The sequence below is a fragment of the Anopheles merus genome, unplaced genomic scaffold (assembly GCF_017562075.2).
Source record: "Anopheles merus strain MAF unplaced genomic scaffold, AmerM5.1 LNR4000169, whole genome shotgun sequence".
Lineage (NCBI taxonomy): Eukaryota > Metazoa > Arthropoda > Insecta > Diptera > Culicidae > Anopheles > Anopheles merus.
In genome coordinates, this window is record NW_024427749.1 from 50,099 (window position 1) to 69,379 (window position 19,281).

Genomic DNA, 19,281 nt, shown 5'->3' on the forward strand with positions numbered 1-19,281 from the left:
ATTGAAATTTGGAATCGCTTGAGTTTGACTCGAAAATGAGCACAATACGAAAAAATGAAGAAGAGAAACGTCTTTCTCCATACAAAATGTATGGAATACCCGGGTATGCTGGTTGCCAACTTACGTGGTAAAGTTTAAAAAAATCAAAATAAAATACTTACAGACTGTTTAAAATTACAATTTACCCAAATAGCCAGAATTGCTTAAGCAGCTCATTTTGGCACGCTAAAGATCGCTGCTCTAATTCGCCTTTTGCAGTAGTTAAACAGCACCAAAGTTCTATGTGGGTCTTTCAAACAGCGCTTAAGCAGCTTCCCTATGCTACGGTGCCGGGGTTTATTTTTCTTTGTGTTTTATTTTCAAGCAAGCATCATCGATGAAATAAACAACAGGATTTGTTTTGTTTGTGTACATGTGTATATTTTTAAATCCTTAATATTCATGAATTATACAAAATGTAACACAATTTACTGTGCAATCATAATCACTTCACTCAATATTCCTCCTTCAATTAACTAGCTTGAGCAGCAGCAAGTCAATCATCTCGACGGCACCAGTCTTTGACACTTTGACAGGAGTCACCTCGTACTGATGTCATGCATTAAAAAGCTATAAAGTTCCACCAAGTTCGGTACACACTCTTAACAAGCCTTAAGGTTCTATCATGAACCCTACACACAGTGCTAATCAGCCGCAAAGTTCCAAAGAGTACCATGTGCCTGTTAAAAAGCTCCATAGTTCCGCAAAGTACCGTCTATCTCTTATTCAGCCACAAAGTACGACATCGGAACGAATTTTCATTAAACAGCCCCAAATCAGCTATAAAGTACGAGCTGGCTATTTGGGTATGCACCAAAAAATCAGAGATTAAAAGTTGGGAGGCTACAGAAAATTTCAGGTCAATAAAAGCAATGAATCAAAAGTTATTGCAGTTCGAAGTTGAAAAAAATACCCGGGTATCCGGTTGCCAACTTAAAGGTTAAATGGTTGCGTTTTCAACAGAGCTACTGCCGAAATCTGCCAATATAATCTGGCCACACTGGCCCGCAGGGCAAAAGCTCGCTCGAAAGGTCAATAACCGTCGCAAAACGTCAAAAATGACCGTCGCCAGCGCCCCGAAATCGTTGCGAGTTTCGCTCGCTGGCGACGTCGCTTTGCAGTACATGCGACGTCGGTTTTGACGTTTTGCGACGGTTTTGCGACGGTGGCCGCCAAAAAGCTCGCCTTGCCCTGTGGGCAAAGTGACCAGAAATACCGATGTATATATATATCTAGGGTTTGAAGGAAAAATCTCAATTTTTTAATCATTGAACTACAAAACTCAGCCAAACAATTAAATCAGTGTAAATAATCCAGCGAAAATCAAATGACAGCACGTACGATAAAATCGTATCCGATGGAGCACTGCAGCGGCTCTAAGGTCGCGTGGAGGCCCGAGAAAAAGAACTTGCCACCATTGAGAAGAAAATGTGCATCTTAGTCCTTCTTTGGCTTAGAATTCCTAGTACAATTTTCAGATCAACACTTCAGAAAGACCTTCATTTGTGTAACCGCTGAACCAAATCTAATCCATATCCTAGGTAACGGATGCATATTCTTTTGAAATGGAACTTTCATCTTGCGCATTAGTAACCCCTCCCCTTCATCCTTTTAACACTTCTTTCGCTTTCACTTCTTTTAACTCGAGTTAAGTTTCGAGTTTTAACCTACCGAAAACTACCGATAAAATTTTGAATCGCCTACCGAAAACTGTCAAAATAAACTGGCCACACTGCTTTGGAGGCAAATTTTAGACAGCGGGTTTGATTAGTGGAAACGCTTCAGAAACGCTTCACAGTTCAAACGAAACGGATCTTGGCGGCTGTTACAAAATACTGAAGAGTTTATGTTTTGGAAGCTGCACACAATCAAGCAGGTTCGAAATAATCTTCCTACATGGTTAACAAAACGTGCAAACTGTATTCATTTTATCTCTTGTTCGGTTTCAATTTTACAACAAAATTTCTGTTTGTGAAAAGGTCTTTATTCCAAATAGGTTTTTTAGTAGCTTGGATGACAAAACACCTGACAGCAGGCAAGCGAGCGTTGGCGAACGTAAACAAACCGCGCATTCCCCAACTGCACGCACGAATCTCATCTTTGCCCCATTCCCGCGTCCTAATCAGGCGGCCAATCGCTCCACCACTACTTCCGTTTGCTAATAGCATGAGCGGTACATCGAAACCTACAAACCCACCGCCGGACAGTCACCACCTTCGCTTCCAATACTGCCAAAACCGTCCACTGTATCGTCGCTCGCGCCAGCTAACAGCCGTACGTGTGTACTCGGTAGCGAACGAATCACGGCACTTGCTCATTTTCGGCGTTCCGCAAATTAATCTGCTCCAAGAGCTACGCCAAGAGTTAGTGCGGTTCGGGGCAGTGGAATCGATCAGCAACATTACCGACAGCTGGCAACGGGAACATGAAGGTTCGGACGAGCTGCAGCCCGAACCGTTTACGGACGTATTTCATGCGTGTTTCGTCAAACTAGAAAAGGCCCGACAAGCGAAAAAGCTGCTGGACGCACGCAACTTTTACGGCGGTATACTGCACCTCTCGTACGCACCGGAGCGCGAAAGTGTGGAGGAGGTTCGGGCAAAGCTGAACCAGCGTCGATCGGAGGTTCGATTCCGTGCGAAACTTGCCGGTGAGCGACGATCATCCAATTCAAAACAGCGAACGTCAAATCTTCCTGGTGTTGGTGCTGCCGGACTGCGACAGTAGTGGTGTTGATCTTCTAGGACAACCATCATCCTTTTTCGAAGCGTACGGCCATCATCGCTAGCGAGTCGAAAGTACATGAAATGAAGTAGAGAAAACAGTGAACTATAGGATGATTATACCTAAGGAGGTAAGTTGGTGAGATGCGCGCCAGTTTGCACTATTATTCAACAATATGTTCGTTATCAGGTGCAGTGTAGAACCTGCCTGCAGGTGTTCTGCTGTGCCAAGTGCCGGCAAAAGCATGAAGATGGAAACCATCAAGAAGACGCCATGTTACGCAAAATTTGCTACATCTGCAACGACAGACCATTCCCGTTGCGGAAGGACACTAAAATCACGCCAAACAATTTGCTCATCGTACACATACTGAAAGAACATCTGCCCCTGGAATGCAACCGATGTAGGAAGGTAAAAACACTTAATTAGATTCCTATTTGATCTTAGCAACAAAACTAACCACAAAACGTGCGCGACAGGTTTTCTATTCATTAACCGACTTTCAGCAGATTAACAAATGCTTCACGCTCTGCTCGAGTGACGCGGGAAAGGAAGGTGAATGCTATCTCGAAAGCAGCGGCACGATCGGTCACCATGCGCTGCCCACCATTGACGCAGACAATAAGGAAAATATTGCGGTTGAGCAACCTGCGGACGATCGGGCGATGCCGTCCCGTGAACGGAGAAAGAGCAGTCTCGTGCCGGGCGATTTTCAACCGTTCGGTGAGGTGGACAACAAGATAGACGAAGTGGACGAAGCGCTGCTGACGCCGCTGACAAAGATTAATCTGCGCTGGAAGCGCAAGAGCCGTCAAAGCTTCGAGAGCATGCTCTCGATGACAAACAACTCGTCGGAGGTGAACGCATCCGGGTTGCTGCGCGTGGATGGTGGTCCCGGGCCGCGCAAGCTAGTGCGCACCACCTCAACGCCCATGTACCAGTGGCAGCTGATGCCGACGGGGCCGAAGCAACCGAACGAGTCGTACTCTGCGACGATGGGCCAGATGTCGAGCATACACTGTAGTAGCGGCAGTGACACGGACAGCCGGGCGGAAGATCTTGGTGCGTCGCCCCCGGTGCCGAACGAGCTGGACAAGGTGCGGGCAATCATACGCAACCGGTCGAAGGCGGTCGCCACGCCCCTGCGGCAGGTAATGTCAAAAAGCATCCAGCGTGCCATCGCCCAGCATACGGCCGGTGTGGGCGGTGTGTACTCGAAGATGCTGCAGCCGGGCACGCAGCGTAAGATGAGCTTCAACTCTACGATGAGCAGCGGCATGAACAGTATGCTGGCGTCACCGACGAAAGATCCGCTGGATCTGCGTACCACTCCGACACTGAAGCGCCTCGGCAGTGGGCGTGGCGGCGGCTGCGGCTCCGCAACTTCGGCTCAATCCACCCAAGCGCAACGTATGGTACGGCCAGGTGATCCGGCCCAAGAGTCGGTACAGCTAGCGCAGGCCGATGCCGTACCGAATGCGAACACGACGGACGGTTCAGAGTATTACGAAACGCATCGCGATATGGAATCACTGCAAGGGAGCAGCGCGTTAGGAGTGCCGAGAGGGGAAGACAGTCTGCGGAAGCTACACTCGGCAGAAAGCTACCCGGTGACACCGAAACCGGGCGGCGGCGGTACGGCACTGAAGAAGGTGAGCTCATTCCAAGCGCTGCAGGAACTGCAGCTGAAAGGGGAGCAACAGAGCAACAGTGCCCAGAACGACACGCTTGAAGACGTCTGGGGAACGCCGTGCGGAGGGGGTATACCAGGCCGGAGTTACAGCTGTTCGGCCGCTCCTAGGCTCGGCGACACGTTCAAGGCGTACGATGCGTCGGTGGAGGATGCGGAAAACGATTCCGGCACGGATGATGTGTTTTATCCGGTCAAAGGGCGACCAAACATAAGGCAGGGCAAAAGCGACCGTGACGCATTCGCCGACAATACGTTACACGAGAGCAAAGTAGGAAAGCTGGATGGAATGAATGCTACTCGCAGCGGTGGTGGTGGTGGTGGTGGAAAACTGTGGTCGATCGTTTCCAATGTCATTCGGTTGGCATCGCGCAGCGACGTCACGCAGGAGGAACACTCGATGGGTGCACCAAGAGGCACCACTAGCGCGGCGGCTGGCGGTGGTGGAATCTTACACCGAGCCGCATCGTTTGCGGATTATCTTAAAAACCGGTACACAACCCGGTCGGATGGTGGAATTTCGCGTACGTCTTCCTCCGGCTCGGACGAGTATCGTATCGCGCACGAATCGAACGGCAAAAAGAGGCGTCGCGTAGCGTCAACCTATGCGCGGCCGTACGCTCCGGCCCTAACGAATGATGGTCCGTGTGCGGCCGCAAAGGTACAGCAGCACAGTCCGGTCGCAAAGCGAAAGCGCATCCAGAGCCGCCAGCCAATCCATCGGTTGCGCCATACGAGCAGCGAAAGCGGTGGCAGCGGAAGCGCTAGTGGCCCCGGAAGGTACAACTAGCGCGCGGGAGTGTGATTGGATATTATTTTTTCTTTTGTATGCTTTATATTTAGGGAAGATTGTCAAACATTTGTGCCATTTAATGGAACCGGAACGAAAAAATACATTATTTTTGAATTGTTTTAAGCAATAATTGGCAACGAGAGTGCGTTTTTCATTTTTATTCTCATTTAAAATGGGATACGATAGAGATCTAGCTGATTCCTTCTTGGGTAGAGAGGTGTAAGCCTAGTGCCAATAAATAGTTATTAGATGCAGTTTTAGTATTTATATTTAAAGAATAAATAAAACGGAAGACTTTAAAATGGTGCCGCGTTAAAGAAGTGCGGCGGTTGCAATCTAGATCAAATGTGGCGGCGGTCCACACGCACCCATACTCTCCGACGATCCGAGTGCCAGCGACGTCAGGATGGTACGTCTGCCCGGATGTACGCCCAAGTTTTCCCAATTGATCCAGGACAGTCGTGCCGTTAAATCTGAGCAGTAAACGAGACATTTAAGCATACAATGGTACTGTAAAAAAGGAAGCTGCCCCTGGATTACTTACCACTCGTGTTCCAGTGCGCCCGGTCGGCCTTTATTTCCCCGCGCAGACACTTTTCCACGTACGTGAGCGGATCGTAGTCCGCCTCGAGCACCTCCCGCAGCAGTGCAATGTACGCGATCGCAAGCCGCAGCGTGTCGATCTTGCTGAGCCGCTTCTCGTACGGAAACGTTGGCACGTGCACGCGCAGCTCATCGAACGCCGAATTAATGCTGCTGTTAATGGTGGAGCTAAACATTAGCAGACGGTGGAACACATTCGCCTGGGTGGGGGATGGGAGAGCCTTGTTACTTACCCATTCGGGGCGGAACGCATCATCCGTTTGCGCTCGCGGACGTTCGTCTGCTGGCGTTGCATTTTGTTGTACGGTGGCGGATTGTACGGGTGGGTTCCCATCGTCGTCGACAGGGACGGGCTGGGTGGGGTGGACGAGTCCAAACATTCTGTGGGGAAAAATGTAGCAAAAATGTAACTTTTTTTTTGTCCAAACATATTTAAAGTCGCACACACTGAAACAGGATAACAGGAATGATTAAACCAGCTGAAGGTTTCTTCCGGCTCGGATCAGGTACCGATGCTGCCATTAACGCCTCACTTGCATTGGTGGTGATTTTAATGACTATCTTCACGTTGCATTAAAAGTTCAAACTGCCCATCGTTTGAAGAGCATGTGTGCGTGTGTGTCTGTGTGCACTTCAAGGTGAATGCAAAACAAAATTAGCCAATAAAATTAGTTTTCCAGCTGCGTGACTTTGTACGATAGCGTTTCGATCCAGTGCACAGTATGATAAGTGGGTTCTGTAACGCATTTTAAAGTTTCTTCAGCAATGCGGAAGAACGACAGATATCGTCTCGGAATCGGTGAGGATGTGAACCATATTGCTGCAGCCTTCTCCGATAAGCAGCACGTGGTTAAAACGTGGTTAGAATATTGTGCAGAACATTGCATAAATGGCTATCAAAAGTAACCTTTCCCGAAGGCCACGGCCGTGAGGGTCACGGTGCGTCACGTTTGCTACCGTTCTTACCTGTATGTTGAAGATACTGATGCTGCATCTGCCGTATGCTGGTCGGGTTCAGCCTCAAGTTGGGGGGCGCATTGCCAGGGTGGCCGCTGTGTCCGGCACTGTGTCCCGCGCTGCTACTGCCCGCACCCCCATTCCCGGGGGCGGCGTTTAGCTGATGGTGTTGTGCATAGACGCACGATGGCAGATCGGCCATCAGCTCGTCGTCAAAGCTGTGAAACCCGATGCCACTGTACGATGCGTTTGGGGCGTTGTACATAAGCACATCCATTTTCGGCAGCAGTGGTAAGAATAGAAAATCGATTTGGACCAAGTTTAAGCACAAACAGAACGCTCAAAATCCACAGCACAACAAACACAGAACCACCAAATTCAGGATCGACACACAGGAAGGGTATCACGTGTACACGTATTTTGTGAGACTTTTTAGTTTAAAAAATCATCAAGAAAAATCTCATTAAGAATCCACACAATATCACAAACCGACGGGGGGAGTTTTGGGGATATATTTTTCGAGAAAATAACTAAACGGATCACAGCAATATCGATGATAACCTCAGTGGCGGCGAAGACGATGAATCCGGTAACTGTGAGCGGCAAATTTTATCCATCGCTTTGGGATTTCTTATTGAAATTCACAGATTTTTGCACTCGCTGCAGGTTGAACTGACCAACACTAGCTCTATGAATGGCAAACCAGCAACTACAAAGAATGTGCTGGATCTGCCCAGTTCTTATATAGGATTTTAGGGATGCTGTTCCGGGTGCCGCAGCCGTGTAGCGCGAAGGGGACGCGTTTTCATTTGCGCATGTGCATGCTTTCGTGCGTTACTCCTCCCATTGCTGGAAAAGTCGGGAAAACATAAAGGACCAAATGCAATGGCCGCCGGCATACGGTGGAAAGCATTTAGCAACGGTACTCGTCGAGGCCCGCAACTCATGAGCGTCGTATTAAAGCCAACGAAACGATGACTTCCACTCCAACGCTGAGAAAAAGAATTGTCTTTTTTAAAGCATACATATCTATTTTTTTCTATTTCTTCTTTCTTTCATCTATCCTTCATTGATCAATAGCTTAGCGTTGTGTTGCGGTTGCCGTTTGAATTTATCTTTGCAGTGCGCCACGAGTGCTATAGTTTAGTCAATACATATTGTCTTCGATCAACATCGCGGCCATTCAAACCATTAAATATTGATCGTGCAATCTAAAATGTTTTGCAGATGCATTGGTGCCATCGACAATGACTGTTATCGCTGTTGAACGAACGAACCTTCAGTAGCAAATTGGCACACATGTTTTTGATGTATTTTTTAAAATTTAAGTGAAACACGGAGACCACACGGGATAAACAACCGGTTGAAAGAGCGATTTCTTTCATTACATTGCATCTTTGACATGTTTCAGTTGTTTTAGATCACACCAGTGATAATATTTTGTTAGAATGCAATACCATTTTTTTATTTAGATCTTTCAGCAAAAATTGGTACAATAGACACTTCCGAATATTTGTTTAATTTAATCTGCTGTTAAAAGGTCCTCCTGTTCTCTGATTGATAAAGCGATTAAGATAGGATATCAGGTTTATAGTAAAGGTGTTTAAACAGTTTCCAGGATCGGTATTAAGTATACATTAAAGCATTCAAGCCATTGAAATATGCATAGTATTTGAAGCTAAATTTTTTTTCAAATAAAATGTCTTAATAAAAAATGTTTTTCAGTATGTATGACTTTAGACCTTCAGATACATCGAGAGATAGTAAGTATCGCATTATTGAACCATTTTGCAACAGCTAACAACGTGGATGCTCGGCTCGCTCAGCAACATAAGCCGGTCTCATGGTACAGTCGTCAACTCGTACGACTTAACAACATGCCCGTCATGGGTTCAAGCCCCAAATAGACCGTGCCGCCATACGTAGGACTGACTATCCTGCTATGGGGGGAAATCAATAAGTCACTGAAAGCCAACCCCACAAGTGGGTTGGCAGGCCTTGACCGGCATCGGTTGTTGAGCCAAACAAGAAGAAGAAGAATAAAAAATGTTGCATATCGGTGCATAGAAAAAAAAATACCATCAATCGGCTAAACTTACACAAGTTCCGATTAGATGACTACAGCAGCTACAGCAAACTTTACACAATAAAAAAATCAAAAAATTAATAAAATAAAAAGAGTTCCACCTAAAGAGATTGAAAAAAAATTGATTTATAAAAAAGAATTAAACTATTGTTTTGGCAAGACTGGCTGATTGAGAGACGTCCGAGAGACGTCCGCGGAATGGATGTAAGTTTTGTATTAACACGTTCAGCCTGGTGCTGATTTCATCAATTTTCCGTTCCGCCGGCATCTACAGCGCAAGTAGTTGATTTTGTACCAACAATGCATGTAGCAAATTGAGTGTGTGTGTGTGTGTGTGTGTTTTTTTTTTTGCTATAATTTCAATTTTACTCTTTTTCTAGACTCTACTCTACTCTGTTCATCAATACTGTTAGGTGTTTGATAAGATTTTTGTCAACTGCAATCAATGTTTGAACTCCACTCTTTTACCTGCGCACCGCTGCTATTCATGTAGGTAGTGTACGACAAGGACAAGAATTGCAAATTATTTCACCAGCCTGAATTGCTCTATATTATAATTATAATGTCAGAATTTTATATCATAGTAGAATTACCAGACTCTTATTAAACATTTGCATGAACGAAAATGAATGACCAATTGTTTATAAAGATTCTTACTGTAAAAAAGAGAACTTAGTGAAACTTAGTGATGAACAATCAGAATGAAAAAGATAATCAAATCTAATAAAAGAAGAGAATCGAGGAAACAATCAGTAGTGAAACATACTGATTAACTATAAAATATGAAAAATATAATAAATGTTAGTAAAGTTAGTTTAAGATATTAATAATATTGTGTGTTAATTATTGTTGTATGAATTCAAATGATTTTGTTTGGATCTATGATAACATGGGAACTTCAAAACTGTGTTAAAACTGAATATCAATTTGCAAACATTCGACGCATCGCGGGTCTATGAGTGTTAATAATAATTATTACAGTGTGAATGGGTATAAAACGTTCAAAACTGATAAACATTGTGATACACATTTGCTTGGATTTTCGAAAAGATGTCTAGATTTGCTTTTCATTCGAGCTACAGGTCTGGGGTCTAGACGCGAATTGAAAAAATCAAACAAAATCAAAATAACCTATTTAACAAACACTCCCCCCCCCCCCTATAAATCCCCACATTCTTGTAAAATTCCCTGCCGTTCACTCCACCATACACCAAGAACAGTTCTTTAATTGAAGCATGAGTAATCCCCATCCCAACATCCCAATCAAGAATCTAATATCAAACGCTCCCCCAGCCGGGAAAGGATCGTCCTGAACGCGCATGTTTTGATGCCGTGGGGAATCCCACCGAAAAGAACCCAGATCGCCACGGGCCCCTTTTAATCGAGCTTTCACGCGTTCCTTGCACCCGCCCGAAGTAGCGAAGCTTGCCCGACCAAAGCCGATATATGAGCGTGCGTGCGGTTTGGCCCGCGCATCGTACTCGTGACGTCAGACGAGCCAAGGCGGCAAAGCTGTGGCAAAGGCGGTTTAAAAGCGTTCGTGCCCACCGATCGCACGTTCAGTCGATCGCGTACGTTTGTCTGCCGTCCAGCGCAGAAAAACTGCCGTGCGCGTCCGTTAGCCTTCTCGTTGCCTTCGGTACGTCGTAGTCCTCCTGTAATGGTCGAGTCTAGGAGACGACATTGAGGAAAGTGAGGAAGTGATTTGGTGCCAATTCAAATGTGCCCTTTGTCAGTTTTAAACGTGAACAAATACATCCATTTGAAGGGCCAGTCATTCATTGATTTGTGAAAATAAAAGTACAAATGCGGCAAACGTTGCCGAAAGGAAAGACGTGTGAAACATCATCTTGCGTTAGTGATATGCCGCCAGGAGTGTGCACGGTCTGCCAGATAAAAGCCATCTCGTGATAACGTGGAGTAGTATCGTTAAATTTAAATCTATTTACTCTGCATCACGCGGTAGTTCGGTGTGGGTTGATAAGTAGTGACAAGTAGTTGGGGAGTGTGGTTGGCTGTCAAGCAGCAAAGTTGTTCAAAACGTGAGGAAGCCAGTACAGGAGCTGTTTCCAACACGCGTCGCAGCCTGCCGGTTGATAACGATTGATCAGTGATTTTGCCTGTAAGTGTCACGAAATGTGCTTCGACGATTGAGTAGTTTCTAGAGTGGAATTGTGTTTTAACAGCGTGAGAAAGGGTTTAAAGATTGTTACACTTTGAATAACTTTGAATGTGTATGGGATGAGGTGCAATTAATTTAAACAAACTTTACTGTCTAGCGCGTGTCAAATTTTTTTAGTGCATTTATTTAATCTGATCTGATCTATTAAATTTAAAATGCTCTAAAATATTAAAAAACACATAACCAGATTTCGTGCAATTAAATTAAACGGTTATAAATTGATGTTTGTTTTGTCTATTTTTCGCTTCTATTATGTTATTTGCCTATGAGACACCCTATTTTTTGTTTCTCGTTAACAACCAACAAGGAAGTTTGCAAACTATTTGCGTTTCTTCATAAATATGCATCATCCATCGCCGCTTCTGATAACCGTATGATTGTGCCGAACGACGGTCGTCGTCTGAATCGATCTCAAATCTTGAATCTTATACCATGCCCACTCCCACTACCCCGTAACCACAAAACCGTAACAAACGGCTGCTAAAACTCAGTCGAACAAACATATCAAGTAGAAGCAGCGACAACGACGGCACCGGTACGGCGTATATTTTAATCGGTTAATAAAAACATAGAGCAATTCCGCAACCGAACAGGACGGAAGTGGTTGCAAATTTGGTGAATCGCGGTAAAATTGTGCGATACGTTACTTCCGTGACCGGTGGGAGGGTTAATGCGGCAGTAAGGACACTTTTTGCTTTGTTGATTGAGTTCTATTTCTGGTTTCTGGTTGGGCGATCGAAATGCATCGTTTGGGCCCAAATTTTGACCATTTCGATCATCCTGCTATGAGTAAACAATAAGTCCCTGCAAGCCTAGCCCACTTGTGGTACAGGCAAACCATGACCGACAACGGTTGTATTATGCCAAAGAAGAAGAATGAGAATGTCGATCAATATATATGTTGTTGTTTAGGTAAATATATTAGGACTTTACGCCGAATGGTGAACGTTCATTGGTCTCTCCTCATCGTCTAAAAATGCATTAAAAATCAATGTCGATTTTAAATGATCTATCGATCGGCGAAAAACATATAACCACAAACCCTAAAAACACTATCCGATCAAACTAGATTTCGAGACACAAAGAAGAATGTTTTCTTCATTATGCGCCTGCTTTCAACTGACGCCTTTCTGCAGCCTCTGCTCCAATCGACCATCAAATCGGTTCCAAATCAATAAAGAGCACATTGAAATGTGGGGAGACTAGCCAGAGCTGTTTTCGAAACAGTGATCCATTTTGGTTGTTGCCGCCGAAAGTGAGAGTGAGGCCTAGAGTCTATCACCCGAGCCTTCTATCCCATCCTTTGGTGAAGGTTGATAGTGGACCTATATATGCATGTTTCTGGTTTTTTTCTCTTCTTCTGGGGGGAACGGGAAGGTCTTTGTTGTTGCGCAGCACACAGTACCGAAACTATGCTTTTGTGTAACAAAGCGGGTACAGAAGCTTAATAACAACCATCCCCATTATCCAGCCACGGTATGGCTGCATTTGAGTGAATTTCAATGATAACTGCTTGGCGGCATAAAGTGGTTAATGGTAAATATGATCATTAAATACCTCAAGGTTCATAGTTTGTGTTCATCCGTGAACAAACAGAAAAACGAAGCACACATACCACTGTAAAGTGGTAACTCAATTACTTCGCACGCATTCGTTTTATTTAAAATAATGCATTGAAGCAGGTTTTTTCCTTTCAGTAGTGGAATATTAAGCTGATAAGTTGCCAGCAACCAGAAGCTACCGTCAGTGACAGTGGTCTGTTGCCGTTTCGAACGGATGAAACATTTGGTTCCATTCCAATCTTCAAAGCATCTCAACCTCACGCTTCACGCGTTGGCCCTACCGGTCGCTACATTTACCCTACCACGGTGGAGTGTATCGTAGCCACTAGGTCAAGTACCCGTGTGGAAGGCTGCACCTCAGTTGTGCCTCACCGTTATGCATCTTGCAGGTAATTGTGTGTCAAACAGCATACCGACTTAATGTGGATGCTGACACCAAACGGTGTAAAATAGATTTGCGATAGATGATGGATGGATGGATGATAGATCATATGCTTGATGGCTTTGGTAGCAAACTGAGAAGAAACGAACTATGTACATGTTAAACCATAATCAGTGAATACAATGTTAGAAGAGAACTCATTTTTTAGCAACTTATTCTATGATTTCACAACTTCTCGATTGTTCATAGACAAAACAAGCGAACTTATCGGGACGTCTTATCTCACAGCATCCGAGATGCTAAATGTTGTGTGCCGCAAAGCTTACCCTACCATCGTTATGTTTATGATGCTGCTAGAAAGTGACGTCTGTCGTCTGCTAGTTTTATCTTGCTTCCTCCGAGTCTTGTTGTCTGTCACTACGATCTTCGCTTATCACAGATTGTGTGATCCATGCTGCATGGCTACGGCAAACAATAACCCTCCCTCGCTATCAGCTATGCTCACGTGCCTGCGGATCTCATCCCAGCCGAGCAAAGAGGCAAATGAGTAAGCAGAATCGTTCCTCAGCATCGAGGGCGCGGTGAACATGAGATTCCGTTATGATTGTTCACCTTCGCTAACCCGGGGCGAAAGTAAAACTGTTCTCCACGCTGCAACCCCGCTGGCCACACGATCGTGATAATACCCGTGTGATCGTCATTATTGATGGTGTTTAGTGTTGTTTTTTGCGCATTGCGTGGTACGCGAGTTTATGCAAATACGGGTAACATTGATTTCTTCATCTGATTAGCAGATATCACGCCTTGCAGCTGGTAGCCATTTCGCACGTGAAGCTGCACGACGGTGTAAGATGAAAGTTTTGGACCGTGTTTCATCATTACACTCGCTAATCGATGTTGCATGTTTTGTTTGTTTTTTATTTTTTATTTTTGCATAAGTTTAACTGTTTTGTATTTTATTGCTACTTCTCTTCTTTCGCAGGGCGGCGTGGACCTGAGCTCACTGACATTTGGTTTTAAAGACAGAATCGACTGCAGATGATGCATCCGCGTTTTTAAAGCGGTGGATAACACGTCAAAGAGGAGTCAACTACCCCGTAGAGATAACAGCTCTGCCACTAACGGAACTATGGCTATTCGAAATAGCACATTGACAGCCGGTCGGCATCGGCTGTCAGCCTTGGCCTTAGTAACTGCCACCATCTTGCCTATCCTGTCGCTGATGGTTCCAATCGGTCACTCGCAAAGCGTCATCACGGTAAGTTCACTGTTGCGGGGCTCGAGCTATTATACGAGATGCTTTATCAGGTCCTTCCTGCACTTCTTGTACGTATGAAGAGTGGTTTGTGCAATCGTGCGACTGTTAATGTCCCAACTTGGATTTCACCTGCTTTCAATGCACATCCATGGTAAACAAATGATCGCGTCATAGCGGAGCCTCTTTTGGAAGCGTTCTTTTGCGGTGGAGCGGGATTTACCAGCTGCTTTTGAACGTACCAAACCCATCCCGGAAGATCATCTTTCATGTGGTACCGCTGCAATGGAAACTGGTTTCTTGTTTGTCTGGAAGATTGTGGCAGGGGTGTGCCATAACAAAAATAACAGCACGATCGGAATAATCGAAAAAACAGTGTGCTTTTGGTATCTTTCTGTGATTTTTTGGCGAGAGGGATTTTAATCCCCACAAAAAGGGAATCCCACGAATTGATGCGACGGTATGCAAGTCATCACCGACGACTGATTTGTAATCTATTAGAGTGGATGAATAATCGACATTATCTTATACTTCCCCGTGCCCGCAGCGTGTTAGCGTGTCGGAGATAATTAGACAAACCTTAAACGATTTTTAGGTCACCCATTAGTAAACGGCAAGGTTTCAACGTTTAGCTGTACGTTGGTTTTTACGTTTCTCAACATCTGCCACAAAACCAGTTACATCTGACGATGGTAGCGGCTTTAGGACAACGGATTACAGGTTGGTCGCCTGGTTGCCATTTCTAGCTAACGCACCTGGCTCAAAACGGCACTTTACGTCATCCACAAGCGCATAGAACGGGGTCTCAGTTTCAGTGCAGTTGCCGCGTGTACAAGCGCGCATGTTGAACGGTAGCGATTTCCACGTTCTGGACATTCCGACGCGTGACATGGGCCGCTCCGTCACAGACCGTTGATCGCGTGAGGCAGTGTGTGAAACCCTTCTTTATGATTCACGCCGCCGCGATTGCCGGACTGCGTATGCAGGGTGACGGTTGACTGCGGTCGGGAAGCGATCGTGGAAAGCACCGACATGTGTGGAAGGGTGCGAGAATAATTAATGAAAGGGGTAGAGGAGGAGTAATTAATTTGGGCATAGAAGTTGCGAGCTACGATCGATACGAACCCAATTGCAGGCTGGGCATCGAACACACAGTTTGTTTGTTTTGCCTAGTAGATACTTTAAACAGCGAAGCTAATGCTCACACGACACGAACTCGAGGTGCGTTTGCCAACGACAGAGTTCTTACGCTTTCCGTATCCACGCACGGACATCCTTCTGGTTGATTGTATTGCCAATTCTCCATCCAGCGGCACACCGATGTCCTTTCACTTTCGGACGTATGAGGTTCTGATCGGTGGTGAAGCTTGTAGCGCGCTGGATGGCTACATTGTGGCAGAGGGTTTTTAATTTCGCAAAGATATACCTTCGCCGCGCTTGAAACAATCTAATCTACCGGAACCGCATACCAAACTAGTTCGCTTTTTAGAACTGCTCCTCTGATCGATACGGACGGAGCTGGATGTGTGGTTGTGTGTGTTTCGCGTTAATGTATGCGACGGATAATAAATACCACGAACGCTAGATTTCCTCGAGCGAACGCGAATAGTCACCGTCGCAGCCTGGCTTTTTTCGATTCGGACACAGACCCGCTGCCTGCCGGATCTAGCCGCGTGCGAGTTTGGCGGAATGGTATAATCCTACTGGGAAGGTGATTTGTTATTGTGTATTTTTTTGTTTTGCCAGCAGGCTCCCGCTCCATCTCGTGCGCTGAGCAGTCGTAAAATCAGTTTTATGATTGATGAATGAATTCCCGCACATATAGTGCTCGAAAGGAAGGGCTCATTAGCGGCACAATTCAACCATCAGATAATTGGAAGGCCACAGGTTCTGCTCAGAACGCAGCCTCTGCCAGTTGGATGGCATCTCCGGTCGCGTCTCCGGTGACGACCCACGGTCAAGGTCAAGGGCCTACTGGTGCTTGGCGTCGTCTTGCGACCGATCACGTACCGCTCGAATCCGACGTACGCGTGCAGGTGTAAACGATCGGTCCAGCTGTTTGGATCCACATTCACACGCAACCTCCCGATCGACTGGTTGCGATAGAAGCGGTAAAGTGGAGGACTTGATCGTGTGAACTTATGTAACATATGCGGTAGATCGTTTGCCAATTCGATTGCCGTTAGTGAGTAAATGGTGCTGCTATCGCCCTTGCTTCGAGGGTTTGCTTTGTTTCTTGGTTACGAGCTTTGAACGCTCCAACCCGTCGGAACGATGCACGGCGAGTGAGTGATTATACGTGCCTGTGTCAATTCTAGTGCACATAAGCCTTTGCCCTGTTATCAAACCCCATCAATCGTGTATGCATTAAAGAAGCTATCTTGCGAAAAAAGATAGAAGATAATTGATTTGAGAGTGGAACTTAATGCCTGGCTGAATGGATTTAAAATGGTCAATTTTTTGTTCGATCTATCTCGATTCCGCGATAACGTATTATGTGTGTGGTACAAGTTCATAGCATTTAAGAATTGTCATAAAATAATCTATTTTTAGGAAAGCTCATTTTAGCATTCCTGCTTTTTAATTTAATCTGTGCCACACTCCCCACGAATCTTGTCCAGCGTGTTCGTGAGCTACTTTGTAATCAATGCCGCTAGTGTTACGGTATAATTACGGCAGGAGGTACGCGACCGGACCCATTACGACTGCTTAATTACCGTAATGGGATGGTGCGATGAGTGTCGCACGTTGCCACCCTTCTGCTAACAGGGAATGATGCAACAGGTGCTACTGTGTTCCTTGCTTCGTCCCTCGTTGATTGATGGCGTGAGTTGGAAGGTTTACGCCGCGATGTATATGATTAAAACGGATTTGAATTCATTCACACGGTTTATCGCGCCTGTCCCCACAGGGGCTATGCCGTGGGTATTAATAATCCATCGCACACACCCTTGTCCGTAGAGGCGTTTTTTGTGGTGGGAGAGCGACCAAATTTGTTAACTCTATTATTCTGTTATGTTTCTGTTGCACTTCTGGACCCTGTGCTGCAAGTTAGCCGTCGTTGGTCTCAACAAGTTTGTCCACCAAGTCCACAGGAAGAGCTTTAAAGCTATTTCAACGAAACTATCCGGAAGAAGTGAACCAACCATTCTGTTTGGGAACATTCCATTCCATCAACGCAATTGCACAATGGTCACGTTACATTATGCGAAGGTTTTTCGGGGGGCAATTCATGCCCATCGTGTGATACGATTTCATTACAATCGGTATCTTTCCAGAATATCAAAGCACATCCTTCAACGTACCCAACTGATGCGTGCGCGTGGGGGTAAGTTGCCATGTAATCAGCATGAATCGACTGTGCCATCAGCGACATCTCCCCCCCCCCCCCCCTGCGAGGGTCATTCGCTATCGCATCAGATGCGTTTTGTATACACTCAAACCGATGCCCTTAGCAAGTTGGACAACAAAATGCCTTGACAATGATCAGCGATTTTTCGCACTTGACATGCGCGCGCACTGGAACATGCTACGGGAGGATGTTTACGGGCGCTGGAGGTGAATATCAATGAGAAAACCGTGGTGCCGCACGTGGGGTTTAGCACCGTTTGGGTAGTCGAAAACAGAGAAGGTGAGAAAAAAAACAAATGTGCTATCGTAATCGTTGCTTAGATAATGGCTTCACACTTGCTGTTCCATCATCATACCTAGTTAAGAAGCGACTCTATCTTGTAAAACATAATGCTTCCTATGATTCGTTGCAATGAAATGCTCACGTGCTTAGGAAGCATTTTAAGAATGTTTTGTTTTTTAGTAAAAGAGTCTTGTGGTAAAATTCTAATTTACATACAGTCTTCAAATTAACTTCGTGTGCTGATAGATAACACCGGATTAATTACGATTGTAATTACCTCGTCTTACTTAGCTTAAAAGTAGCTTACTTTTACTCTACAACATTGAAGATGACCCTCTTCCATATAGTCGATTATTTTTATTTCCGCAACAACTGTAATCGATCCATCTCTATCTGAGTGCATGTAATGAGGACCTGTTACTATTGTTGATAGTTGTTAACAATTAAGCCGTGGTACAATCCGGGAGACTGAAGGAGGTCGTCAGGGCGGTCAATAGATCTTCAAGTTGATGTTCATCAACTTCAAGTTCATGGTCATACCTTTAAGTACAAAATACTTAATTAATTTAGATAATTTGAGATGTTTGAATTTTTTATAAAAGACCCTAATAGGGAAAATAATGAAAGAACTACAATGGAGTTATGGGACGATGAACAAAATGCAGATAAGTATGTGAAGTTGAAAATCTCTTGGAATTTGAAGTTTGAAGAAATTGATTCACAGTCAAAAAATGTCCCTTGAAGTAAAACGTTTAACGTTTAACGTTTAGCTTACGTCATTAATTAGACTAACGAGTGAGTTGATATGCTAGGAAATAGTTTAACAATTATGTTGTAAATCCGTATCACCAAACAATTTCCTTTCATTCTTTTCGTTATAGATTGCGACACGAGCAAATGCCAACCATTGTCAAACATCTCGGAGGTATCTCTCGAACCGGGCCAGCGGATCCGTCGCGAACTGGACCCATGCTGTAAGATCCTTCGATTGTACTGCGACACTAGCGCCTGTCCACCGCCGATCGAGTTTTGCGATGCTGAGCGTACCATTCGCCCTAAGAGCATTGCCGGAACGTGCTGTACACTGCAGCGTTGTGGTTGGTATCGGCTTTTCATCTGTCAATTCCAAAGTTCACGGTAACTGTTAACACTTTGCTAAACTCTTCATTTCAGATAACTTTTGTGAAGTGTACGTCAACGGAGAGGTGACAACGCGGTCGGTAGGCGAGAAATGGTTTAACATGGTCAACGAAACACGTGTATGAATTATGATGTTTGCGGAACGATGCAAACGAAACGTTCATCAACTCTATCGGGATACAGTGTAACACCACCTGTCCTGAGGTATTTTGCAACACATTTGAGCTTTTCACT

General features: G+C 45.1%; 3 protein-coding genes and 1 long non-coding RNA gene across 7 annotated transcripts; 3 read left to right on the top strand and 1 right to left on the bottom strand.

The window, feature by feature from the left end:
• Positions 1–1,810: 1,810 nt before the first annotated feature.
• On the top strand, positions 1,811–2,871 carry LOC121601757 (RNA-binding protein 48-like). The gene is made up of 2 exons (XM_041930562.1): positions 1,811–1,915; positions 2,019–2,871. The coding sequence occupies exon 2, from the start codon at positions 2,053–2,055 to the stop codon at positions 2,764–2,766; it is 714 nt and encodes a 237-aa protein (XP_041786496.1). The 5' UTR covers positions 1,811–1,915; positions 2,019–2,052; the 3' UTR covers positions 2,767–2,871.
• On the top strand, positions 2,767–5,397 carry LOC121601756 (mitosis initiation protein fs(1)Ya-like). The gene is made up of 3 exons (XM_041930561.1): positions 2,767–2,893; positions 2,953–3,174; positions 3,243–5,397. The coding sequence occupies exons 1-3, from the start codon at positions 2,876–2,878 to the stop codon at positions 5,241–5,243; spliced, it is 2,241 nt and encodes a 746-aa protein (XP_041786495.1). The 5' UTR covers positions 2,767–2,875; the 3' UTR covers positions 5,244–5,397.
• A 23-nt stretch (positions 5,398–5,420) lies between these two features.
• LOC121601758 (pancreas transcription factor 1 subunit alpha-like) lies at positions 5,421–7,508 on the bottom strand. 3 transcript variants are annotated; one of them, XM_041930565.1, is made up of 5 exons: positions 7,368–7,508; positions 6,816–7,042; positions 6,083–6,230; positions 5,791–5,999; positions 5,421–5,719 (listed from the first exon to the last, which is right to left on the bottom strand). In XM_041930565.1, exons 1-5 carry the CDS (start codon positions 7,421–7,423, stop codon positions 5,583–5,585), a joined length of 777 nt encoding a protein of 258 aa, XP_041786499.1. In that variant the 5' UTR covers positions 7,424–7,508; the 3' UTR covers positions 5,421–5,582. The 3 variants fall into 3 exon arrangements, with proteins under 3 accessions (XP_041786499.1, XP_041786497.1, XP_041786498.1); XM_041930563.1 differs by having other exon boundaries at positions 5,791–6,017; XM_041930564.1 differs by having other exon boundaries at positions 5,424–5,719; positions 5,791–6,002.
• Positions 7,509–10,396: 2,888 nt separating this feature from the next.
• Positions 10,397–19,162, top strand: LOC121601753. 2 transcript variants are annotated; one of them, XR_006006181.1, is made up of 3 exons: positions 10,397–11,014; positions 18,789–19,004; positions 19,081–19,162. It is a non-coding gene; the product is annotated as an uncharacterized LOC121601753 (long non-coding RNA). The 2 variants fall into 2 exon arrangements; XR_006006182.1 differs by lacking the exon at positions 10,397–11,014 and adding an exon at positions 17,846–17,904.
• The last annotated feature ends 119 nt before the right edge of the window (positions 19,163–19,281 follow it).

Excerpts from the sequence above, each read along its gene's own strand:
- LOC121601758 (XM_041930563.1), bottom strand. The coding sequence starts at position 7,423 with ATGGATAAAATTTGCCGCTCACAGTTACCGGATTCATCGTCTTCGCCG. Across the intron at positions 6,231-6,815 it reads TCAGTATCTTCAACATACAG|AATGTTTGGACTCGTCCACC; the intron begins GTAAGAACGGTA and ends TTTTCCCCACAG. Across the intron at positions 5,720-5,790 it reads GGCGCACTGGAACACGAGTG|ATTTAACGGCACGACTGTCC; the intron begins GTAAGTAATCCA and ends TTTACTGCTCAG.
- LOC121601757 (XM_041930562.1), top strand. The coding sequence starts at position 2,053 with ATGACAAAACACCTGACAGCAGGCAAGCGAGCGTTGGCGAACGTAAAC.
- LOC121601756 (XM_041930561.1), top strand. Across the intron at positions 3,175-3,242 it reads AATGCAACCGATGTAGGAAG|GTTTTCTATTCATTAACCGA; the intron begins GTAAAAACACTT and ends CGTGCGCGACAG.